The sequence below is a fragment of the Ascaphus truei genome, chromosome 3 (assembly GCF_040206685.1).
Source record: "Ascaphus truei isolate aAscTru1 chromosome 3, aAscTru1.hap1, whole genome shotgun sequence".
NCBI classification, from domain to species: Eukaryota; Metazoa; Chordata; class Amphibia; order Anura; family Ascaphidae; genus Ascaphus; species Ascaphus truei.
The window spans coordinates 53070583-53082517 of NC_134485.1; the positions used below are offsets into that span (position 1 = coordinate 53070583).

Genomic DNA, 11935 nt, shown 5'->3' on the forward strand with positions numbered 1-11935 from the left:
TCTGAGGCTGGCAATCTAAGGGGTGGATATTGGTTGAAACGCCCCCTGCTGTGTGAGGACCAATCTGTATCCGGCTCTGGCTTGTAATTAGTCAGAGTTAGAGACACTCCCCAAGGATGTTCAAATTGGGACATGCCTCCAAAATTAGTTAGTTCAGTTAGAGCAGTTAGACAAGAGAGAGATGAGGTCTGATGAGGAAACTGTCTCTCCCTTCCCCCATGCTACTAGGGGAAGGGAGGGGATATCATGCAGCTTAGGCCAAGAGAGTAAGAAGCAGGAATGATGATGAGTACCGCAGTTGAGAAGTGTTACTCTATGATGGAGTCTGCTGAATAAAGAGAGAGAAAATACATTGCTGTGTGGATTCATGTCTCTGGGTATGAAGGATTGTCAGTGGGGGTCCATCCGCTGAAGATCAACAGGAGATCCTCACTGGTTGGAGGCACTGCACCATCAGGAGATACCAAGATCAAGGTAATCTGTCCCCCTGTTCCCTGTCCTTGCTCTCCCCATGGAGCCCTCAGCCCTCCCGTTGCCAGCAGGTTGCAGCACCCAGACTGCTTGAGGTAACCATTAAAGAATACAAGTTACAAAAATGTTTTTTAAAGAATAAGTTACACATATTGAAGATAGTAATGTAAGAAACAGGCACAATTGAGAAATTAGGGAAATGTTATGTTGTGGAAGTATACTGAATGAACACATGTAGCCAAATCCCTTTGGGCTACTAATTCTCTGGCCCATCTAGCACTGTAAGTCCCAGTAAAGAGTGGGCAGTTTTGGGAGCAAATCTTGCAAGGCCTGGTTGTATGGTTATATGTGGTTACCTAATAAAGTTCAGGAGTAGCCTGGTATTACAAAGGGGGCCTATGACAGATAGGAGGCTGGTTTACAAGCCACTCCTCTGGGAAGGAGGGGGTTTCCCTCTAGAGGTTAGAGCAAGGGTTCTGGGAGTTAGTTCTGTGCTGCCCTCCCTGCTATGAGGATGCAACAGTGAGTCTCTCCTGGGTAGAAGTGGCTGAGGCCTTACTCTGTTAGGGAGTAAGGTATGCTGAGAAGGGGTGCTTAGAGCCTCAAGCCCTGGGTATAGCCTTCAGGAAATTGAGCCTGTAATGCTGTACTGAACCAATAAAACCCAGTTATATCATCTCTGGTGTGATGCTTGCTGTGTGAACACATGAGAAGAGTTGCCTGTGAGAACTATCCTGGCTGCCCCAGGATCCTCATAGGTTTGAGTTGCTGCGCTGACAGAAGAACCATCATGGAGAGCCTTTCCTGAAGCCTCCCCATACCATTGCAGAGCTCTCAGGCCTTCTGTTCTGCCTAACGTATGCACTGCACCATCATGCACTCCGTAGCAGCAAGAATCTCTCTCCAGGGAGTGGAAATATAGGGAAAAATCAAATGTCACTCACACGCGTAGCTACAGTAGTGAGGGAGCTGACTAGGAAGGAAAGAAGCGGTGTTAAGGTTGATATTGTGATTAAAGCAGGTAAAAAGTTGATTTCAGTTTAGCATGATTTCATTATAAATTGCTATATGGTCATCAAGATATCCACAGGACTTCCTATAAAATTATAATTGTATTTGTGTGGATTGAGGTTCAATACGAAAAGGAACAGTGCTGTGGAATCATGTCAAGACAAGCTGTAGTGTGTTAAATGTGGTTTAAAAGATAATAAGAAAACCAAGACAAGCTGTGACACAAAGGTTAAAGAGTGTGACATAAAATAGATTGGTCTGCTATGTGAAAAGTAATAGTTAAGGCAATTGAGATAGAAGAAAGTGAGTATATTGGGACAATAGAAGTGAATCTGTAAGGAGAGTTTATTCCATAGTAAACTGAGAAAATCTTCTACACAACAAAAATTAAATCTATCAAAAAGGCAAAAATGAATGCTCAGCATGACAGAAACATGTCCTGACAATCCTTTAGTGTAGAATCTAAAAATATAAAACTGTAACACTCCTGACATAACAAATTGTGCAAAATGTTTACAGTGACTTTATGAAAACAATGCTGGTGCCCTCCATATAACCTACATACTTGAGAACGAGAAGTAACTCTCAATGTAGTGTTTCCTGGTAAAACATTTTATAAATAAATAAAAAATCATTTTCTAACCCCTAGACACAAACTAAGAGGGATCTGAAACATTGGTCATATGGTGAAACAGAAGATTGCAGGAATAAAGTAGCCCTGAACTACAGTATATTGAGGGGCGGCATTACCGTTAATTGGAGAAAAGTCTTTATAGGAGTTTTCATGATGGTGCGTGGATTTGGGGTTTTTCTGCCTGCCTGCTCAGAATGTAGTATAAACTTCAGTTGAAAAGCTTAGAGCACTTACGGGGGCTATGGAGGTTTTTGCTTGTCCCTTACAAAAGCTACTCTTTGTCAGTTTCCAGTTCCTGTTGAGTCACCTGCTTTTTTTGGGCCAGAGTGATGCTGAAGAGGAGGGTATTTTCAAGCATTGGCTGCTGCTATGGCTGGTGGAAGGATCTGGTGGTCTGGCAAAGTTTTGTGTGTTCTTATAATGTCAGAATGCTCCAGAGGTGCTTGCCAATATCCAACTTTTTACAGATGCGGCAGGTTCAATAGGTTTAGGATCCTATTTTGTGGGGACATGGTATGCTGAACGTCTGCCTAAGGATTGGGCAGGTTCTCCCTGGATTAAGAATTTGAAATTTCAACAATGTTCAAATGAGACAAACTGTACAGTACACGCATGCGCATAAAATAAACAGCATGAAAAGAAGTAAAAGTATTGATTACTAAATAATACATATAGTGCAGAAATGTGCTAATTTTATATTTGAAGAAGACGCGACGTTATATTTTTGTAATATTGTATAAATCTTCAAATTTACAATTACTGCACGCGCGTACACACACAGACTTGCAGAAAATGTATGGCTGTACTGTAGGTTGAATTGCTATTAGACTTTTAAGACAACAGCTTGCGAACGCCCACCTGAGTTTTTAGATGGTATTGCAGTATTGCAGACAGCGCTAAAATTCCGAGCGCTAACATATCTAAAACCGCTCTGGAAAAAAAGAAAACATACCGCGTCTGGCCGCAGCTGTATTTCCATTGGACTTTGCAGTGAGGTTATGGGATAATTTTGTAATCGGGAGTGGATGTCAACTATGTAATTTTTGTCAAATTGCTGAATTTCATTAATGTGATCAGCAGGGATTTGGCATGGATTCAGGTTAAGTTGGGTAGGTTGCGTTTGATTTGGTCTAATATTGTTCATAGGAAGATTTGTTTTTTGCTGTTAGGTGGCAGGATAATCTATCAACCAGATTTTGGATAATCTGTTTGGACAAATGCACCCATTTGGACAAATCTAGGCCTGGATTTTTATAATGGCACAATCTTAGAGGTGATGCAAAGATTCTGGCTGGTCTGGCAGCTCTGGAACTAATTTAAGGGTCTGTAAAACATCCTTGGTGGTGGATGTTTCTTGGTTGACTGCAGGGTAACTTTGCCAGACAAGGCTATGTGGGACTCATCATTGCAGCTGATGATTAATCATCTGAGTTTCCGGGGATGTGTGGTACCAAGAATAGGGTGTTGCAGGCCACCGTTGAGCACCATTGTCCTTACTGGTTGTTAGAGCATTCTGGCAGCTCTTTTGGTAGTTATTGTTCTATTATGTTTGTAATTTGAATAAAAGCTGTGGCTTTTTGAACCTGCAAACCATTTCCGTGTACCTGTTTTATCTAAGGGGTATGTTCAGGGGGGCAAGATGGGTGGAGGTGAGCTACTTTGATGGCTCCTAGATCAAGTCCAGGCACACCAGGTTAGGCCAGACAAGAAGCACAAGAACAAGATGGGGTAACAATACATAAAAACAGCACCACTGATGAGGACTTAAAAAACAACAACTGACCTTACAAGGGTTTTATAACCAGAAAGTGTTTGGCTATTTGAAAGTAATGTGAATTAGGTAGAACAGAGCTGGCGTGCAGGGTGCTTCAGGAACCCAGTGACCAGAGCTCACCTGCCAGACTATAATCACAGGTTTAAGACCTGGGAGCCAAACAAATGCTGTTTGTTAGGCGAGGCATCCTGGTGGTGAATTGTTTGGAGGTTTGGTCATGGCCAAATGTTCCATTCTGGAAAATTCATCTCTAAAAATAAGCATCTCATTCAATTATCAACACCTATACTACTAAATCCAGGTGCACTTAAAGCAGCACTCCAGTTGGCATTTCTTGCTTTGTTTATTTATTTATAGGATTGAAGTAAGGGGTCTCTGGATCTGAACTATATTAATTTCATCTCCACTGCTTCGTATTGGCCCTCAAGATGTGGGCCATTTAAAGTCGCAGATATGTTAGCCCCAACAAGGCCTATCGGAGCCGCTACCTGCAGAGATACCAGCATCTTGGCATAAGTATCTTGGCATGCAGGGGGTCCCCGGAGCTGAAATTGATGTAGTTCAGCTCTGGACACCCCACATCATAGAGGACCTGGCTGAGTCAATTTACCATTCTGCATTTTACAGCGGTTCAAGCATAAAACTCAAGACGACTAAAGTGTGAGTTTAAACTCTATAGGAGTATCGACAAGCTCTATTTGTCTCCTGAACTTATTACACTGTATGTTGTTTGTTTTCCTTGTTTCCACATATCTTCTGGAACACCATCCTGCGCCCAAGATAACTTACGTCAACTATGTTCTGAATTGGGTTTCCGAGAAAACCCAAGTTTTTTAGGCTGCAGGACTGTTTCCATCAGACATTTTTTTGGACACATTATCATTATTTTGATTTTCTTTGCATAATATATATATTTATATATTTTTTTTGAACATTATTATACACAGAGTATTGTTTAGTGCTAGCGCTTTTTATATGCCTTCTCTTTCCCATAATTAATATGGTATAATATCTTGATTGTATTAAGTCAGACAAACATATCCTACATTCACTTTAAACTCTAAAAACCATAGTATAGTTTATTATATGAATTTCATGACACATTATCAGATGCATCTCTTGATATATTTCAGACATTTATATGATCAATAATATACGTATTTGTATGACACATGTAATGAAAGGATTAAGTCATACTCAGTACAATCATTTAAGTATTACTGTAGACCCGCCCTTTTGGCTTCTAGGCTATTCCCGGAAATAATACTTAGGTAATCATGGTCTGGATGTGAGTAACGGCAGGTTTTTGTGTAACTTAATTATCGCAATGTTATTTCCATGCGCTAACATTAACGGGTGTTTGTACATATACAATGTTAGGTTAGCTGCTCGTGAGCCTATGAGTAAGCTAGAGGTCCATTAAAATGTAGTGATGCAAAATTTATCTGCTTAAAGCGAGGGCATCGTAATGTTAATCACCTGCGTGGATATGAGTTACGACAATCAATATGTTAAATGATGGCACTGTCACGATAAAACATTTAACAGAGCTAAACAAAGTTAAATTGTACAGTACATTCATATATGTGTAGTCCTGGTCTCCAGCAGCTCCTTGAGACCCCCCTCTCTTGGTGCTGCCGGAGCCAGCGACGGACCCGACGGCTGCTTCCAAGGGTGGGGGCCGGAGCAGGGAGCAGCGCGTCTTCTCCTGCAGGCGGCCGGTTGCCGGGTACACGATCGGGCCGTCGCTAAGGCCGCGGTCATGTCGTTAGGGTCCCGGCGGCTGGCGAAGAGGGCGCCGCCATTCCCCAGTGATTCGTGCATGCGCAGTGGTCGCGCATGCGCAGGGAAGCCCCTAGAGCCAGGGAGAAGTCGCGCGAGTGCGACACCAGGTAGGAGAAGGTTAAGGCAACACCAGGGAGATCATGCATGCGCAATACAGCGCTCAGAAAGCCCGCGAAACCCCAGCCTACCAGGGAAGGCTCTGAGCAGGGACTACAGATCCCAGGAGCCTCTGCACGCCCCACGTGATGCCAGGGAGCCAATAGGGCTTAGGATCTCCAGGCAGGCAAGTGGATACAATTCGCGCACTGAGCCCACGCTAGACAGTCAGAGACCGGAGCAGCCCAGGGAAGGAGGTAGGGTACAGGAGTCAGGAACTCCCTGTACTAGGCCAGCACCCCCAGGGCCCGAGGTAGCTAAGTACCACCCAAAAGTGAGTGTTGCCAGGGACTGCCCTAGGTTAAGGGACCCTGTCACTCAGGATTATCAGTTGGAGTCAGGGATCTGTGAGGGAAGGAAGGGTGCGGGGAGCAAGTGCAGCTCCTGCACCCCTATAGGTACCCACACCCCATTTAGGCCCCAACTCCCCACTAGGTTAGTGGGTAAGTGCTGAGGGAGGCCCAAGATAGGGACGCTGCCCTTAGTGTTAGAGTGCTGCCTTGTCAGAGTCACGGCTGTCAGTGCTGTGAGGTCTGACAGGCAGGCACCTTGTTGCGCAGCACATTGGCTGCCAGCATCCAGTGAGTCACAGCTTGTTGCTGCAGGCGCTGGGATTAGTTTAGTAACAGTCAGGGCTGGGAAGAGTTAGGGGAGTGGGGCAGGTCATTAACCCCTGTAGACCCCTAGGAGTTTCCCCCATAGCCATTACAGGTTGCTGTGCTGTAGGGACGGCCTATCTTATAGCGCGTGTCATTTAGTGCTGTAGGGACAGGTCCTATGTTAGGGATCCTGTCACGGTAGGGTAGATTAGATAGGGACACAGCGGACGCTGAGGTTTCTGCTTAGAGGTTCGGATCCAAGTTGGGGTCCTCAGAGACTGTTTCCAGGTTGGGATCGCCCCTGGCGGTCCACGTGCAAGGAGTCCGGTGTAGGATCAGACGGAACCATCACACGACGGATCCTTTGTGAAGCCAGTTGGAGATCCGAGCACGGGAGTGCTCGGCAGGTACTATCTAATACACAAGTGCACCAACGGGCCCTTAGTATAAATAGTGACTGCGCAGTCACCCATTGCCTCTCTCTGCAAGAGTGTGGGACATTGGGTGGGGTTCTTTGGACACTGGGTGGGATCACCTGGTGTTGGGGAAGCGTCCTGCGAGACGTCAAGCAGTAAGTGTCTCCTCGAGAGAGGGACACCGGTTATGTTGGTACATGTCATGATATGTTATCTCATGTTCCTAAGTAAATGGTATCAGTTATTATATATCACTGTGTGTGAGTATTGATTATTGTGATTGTCCTGCGAGGAACCACTCCCCCTCTGGTGGGAGCCATCGCAGGTGGAGGCACTGCATCGTTGTAAGTGAGTACCCCTAGTATAAATGCCCCAGGTTCCCCGTGGCGGAAGCTCAGCCCTCCTGTGAGCCAACAGATTATGCACCACACCTATGGTAACATTATTTGTTCCCTTTCACCCCCACTATATCTGCAATTGGGGGGGGGAATACCCGTTACATATGGATGCAGTAATATTTAACAATATTAAAGCTGTAATCTCCTCTTAACATACCATCCTTTTCTTTACAGGATGGGAAGTAGGGAGCCCCCTTGAGCTGGGCAACATTTTTCCAGCTCTCGGGATGCCCTGTTACCAGGAAGTTAACTGCATTACTTTCTGGGTTTGTGGGGAGATTGAAATGACCATCCAATAAAAAGATGCAACCATTGATGTTGCGTTTTCTTATTGGCCAGCAGTTTTGATAGCCATTTTGTTTCCCCTGGGGATTTTAACTTGGTAGATTCATTGGTAAGTATCTCAGGAACTGTGGGGTTCCCAGAATTGAAATAGAGTGTGAATAGAATCAGTTGTTGGGACCCCTATTTCCCACTCTTTAATAAAAAACGGGGGGGGGGATTTCTGGTTTAAATAGTCATAAAATGCATGCAATTTATCTTAAACAGTAAGAGTTCCTTAGAAATAAAATGGGTTATGACATGTACTGGTGTGCCTATTTTTCAGAAGACAATGGCCAACATAGCAAAGGTGAGATATTTTGCTGTCATCTGAATACTCAGTCTCCAAAGCATAGCACAACATTCATTGTTATGTGTGGAAGAAATGATCAGTTTGTCATTAAACAATTGTAGCTGCCATTACGCTGTAAACCAATTAACTAAAGTACGCTCAGAATTAAAACAATTATAAAAGTCTTCTTTTTTTTTCTTTCTTTAGATATTGTCTGTGTACGTGAATTTCAAGTTTGGAGAAACTATGGATATACAGAATACAACAGAATATAATTGCACTTCAGAACAACTAACAAAAGGCCTTACAAGCAGAATTCTTATTTCACTTGCACTGTCTGCCTTGACATTAATGACAACTGCCATAAACTCCCTTGTAATTGCTGCAATAATTGTGACACGGAAACTCCATCATCCTGCCAACTATTTGATATGCTCTCTTGCAGTTACTGACTTTCTGGTTGCTGTATTGGTGATGCCTTTTAGCATCATGTACATAGTAAAAGAATCATGGATTATGGGTCAAGCTGTTTGTAACATATGGCTGAGTGTTGACATTACATGCTGTACATGTTCTATATTGCATCTCTCAGCTATTGCACTTGATCGCTATAGAGCTATTACTGATGCTGTGGAGTATGCCAGGAAAAGGACCCCAAGACATGCTGCATTCATGATTGCCGTGGTGTGGATCATTTCTATTTTCATATCAATGCCACCATTATTTTGGCGCCATCAAAGAAACAATAGCGAGAATGAATGCATCATTCAACATGACCGCATTATCTTTACTATTTATTCTACATTTGGAGCCTTTTATATCCCTTTAGCGTTAATACTCATCCTTTATTACAAAATCTATATGGCAGCAAAACAATTATACCACAAGCGAAATATTAGCCGGGTTGAAAAGGAGCAAAATGGTCAAGGCCTATTAGAAGCCTGTGCAAAAAGTTCCACTTTGTGTATAGCAGAAAAGTCTTTTTCAGATCATTCAACAGATTTTGATAAAATACACATTACAGTGAGGAACCCAAGAGCAGAAATGAGGCGAGAAAAAGCCTGGAGAAAACAAAAAATATCCAGCACAAGAGAGCGAAAAGCAGCAACGACTTTAGGATTAATTTTAGGGGCATTCGTTATTTGCTGGCTGCCATTCTTTGTAAAGGAAGTCGTTGTTAATATTTGCAAAGCATGTTATATCTCCGATGATATGTCCAATTTTCTCACATGGCTTGGATACCTCAATTCCCTTATCAATCCACTTATCTATACCATCTTTAATGAAGACTTTAAGAAGGCATTCCAGAAACTAATACGGTGCAGACATTATCTTTGAGAACATACATGCTACTTTTTTTTGAGATTGTTCTTTTCACACAAAGTTTGGATGATTGCTTTTACACTAAATCTGCTATAGTTAAGATGTTCAGTTCAAAGTAAGATTGGAGAGTACCAAACTTCTGCAATGTTGATAAAGAAAGAAAATAGAACTGAATGTAGCAGTATAGACAAGACGAGGGTTGTAGCAAGGTGATGAACTGATTATACATTAAAAGGAAAAATGAATATCAAACATAGAATCTATTGGCCTGCTACACAGTCAATCTTAAAAACAATAATTGTTTCTACACTACAGTATGTCAGTAGATTTTGAATTAAGAAATTACAGTTGTACCTGTAACAGGCCATTCTGTGAGGCTTGCATCTTTAACGATTTCCCACAAAGGAAACAAGTACATAATATGGTGGAACTGTAAATGTAAGAACTCAATGGAGGAAGTTGATGACCGATCAGTAGCACAAGTATATATGTGTATATATATATATATATATATATATATATATATAGTGCAGAATAAATGTGTTCTTCAGTATTAGGTGATACCTTTTTTATTGGACTAACAATTTATGTCATAGGACAAGCTTTCGAGAGTTCTCCTCTCTTCTTCAGGTCAAGCAATACTGATATACAAAGGATTCAATGGCTAACACAGTGTATAGAGAGGGGAAAAAAACACAACAGATATTTGCTGTAGATAAAGTAGGCTGTATTAGCCATTGAATCCTTTGTATATCAGTATTGCTGACCTGAAGAAGAGAGGAGAACTCTCGAAAGCTTGTCCTATGACATAAATTGTTAGTCCAATAAAAAAGGTATCACCTAATACTGAAGAACTCATTTATTCTGCACTATCGTAACTGGACTAACACGGCTATTTTCTGCTTTATATATATATATATATATATATATATATATATATATATATATATATATATATAAACTCAATGTACTGGTTCATATAGACAGGTGCTAGTCTCAAATAATAGAAAAACAACATTACCATTCTCTCGTCCGGTAAAGAAAGACTGCACTCGGTTCAGTAATAATGAAAATCTGTATTGGGCATCTGAATAGAAATGATAAATCACCCAATCCAACGTTTCGGTCCTGGAATAGGACCTTTCTCAAGGGAGTGCATTATTACTGAACCGAGTGCAGTCTTTCTTTACCGGACGAGAGAATGGTAATGTTGTTTTTATATATATATATATATATATATATATATATATATATATATATATATACATGTAGAGGTATCAGTACCGTGTTAGCCGAGCTTCAATAATCAAAAAATAAATAGATGATACCGTTCTGTGGCTAACGAAATGCTTTTATTTGTGCGAGCTTTCGAGATACACTGATGTAACATCGCCGGAAGAAGAGATCAGTGTATCTCGAAAGCTCGCACAAATAAAAGCATTTCGTTAGCCACAGAACGGTATCGTCTATTTATTTTTTGATTATATATATATACATATATATATATATATACTTCACCCACAAACCATACAGTAAAAAAGACTAAGCACTCCAGTATATGTGTTAAAAAACCACAAACTTGTATTGAGAAAATCCAACGCTTTGGTCCAGCTATGAGACCTTCATCAGGGCAGTGTGGTGAAGAATTTCTATTCTTATTTTCTATGACCCGTGCATTTCTTGTCCCTTTTGTGCCTTTTTGAGCTGTGCCTACTTTATATATTATATACAGTTTATATATATATATATATATATATATATACATATATACATATATACGTATGTATGTATGTATGTATGTATGTATGTATGTATGTATGTATGTATGTATGTATATATATATATATATATATATATATATATATATATATGTGTATATAAATAAATATATATATATATCAAATAGAAAATAGAAGATGGGGACTCCAGCCAATACTAGGTATTGTGGGGTGCACTGTAAACAAGTATACACTATGATACTGTATAATAATAAGATGACCATATGAACAGGCACTCACCAAATAATTGAAAGTTTTATTCCAATCACTGATCAACATTTTGGCCCCATCAGGGCCTTTGTCAAGATACCCCAAGTCCTGAATCCCATATGATATCAAGGGATAAAATAGCTGTGGTATTGATCAACAATCCAGCCCACTGGACAACACATGATGGTGTGTCACACACATCAATTAATCAGTAGAAGTTAGTATGTCAGCACAGTAATGTACAGTAGTAGTCCTGTAATAAGATAAATTATATATACTGCTACAGTACCATATATTATCAAGTCTTAAGTGTACCAAAGAACAAGGTTGTAGTTTAGACAAGATAATACTGTACTATTTAGGCAGTTAAAAGTTAATAGAGTTTTGATTTACATCATAAGTCATGATTTCCTTGGTCTCAGACGTCAGTCTGATGGCAGTGTTAAGTCATCAGTGATTTACGAACATAATATTAGAATGAAATAACTGGAAACGGAACAGATGACCATGTTGATTATTTGTATCCAATTGACCAAGGCAACCGGGAAATGAATAGACCTCTGCACTATCAAGGAGGCACTAAATCAGTACAGAGATGTAATAGTTATACATTACAGGTAATATCACTGCCACTCAAAACCAATGACCACATACAGTAGAACAGGACTCCAAGAACACGGACCCAGTATATTACCAAGACAATGTCTGGTGTACTGAGGTTTATCAGGCGATTCCTGTGATCAACGAGGGCTGGCTGTCCACCAACA

General features: G+C 41.0%; 1 protein-coding gene across 1 annotated transcript in view; it reads left to right on the forward strand.

Moving 5' to 3' along the window:
- The window catches only part of HTR1F (5-hydroxytryptamine receptor 1F), a 310261-nt gene extending 300608 nt beyond the window's left edge, over positions 1–9653 (forward strand). The window contains exon 4 of the mRNA XM_075593307.1: positions 8065–9653. Within this exon, the coding sequence (XP_075449422.1) occupies positions 8104–9195 (1092 nt within the window). The 5' untranslated portion in view covers positions 8065–8103 and the 3' untranslated portion in view covers positions 9196–9653. The remainder of the gene's footprint in view (positions 1–8064) is intronic.
- Positions 9654–11935: the final 2282 nt, after the last annotated feature.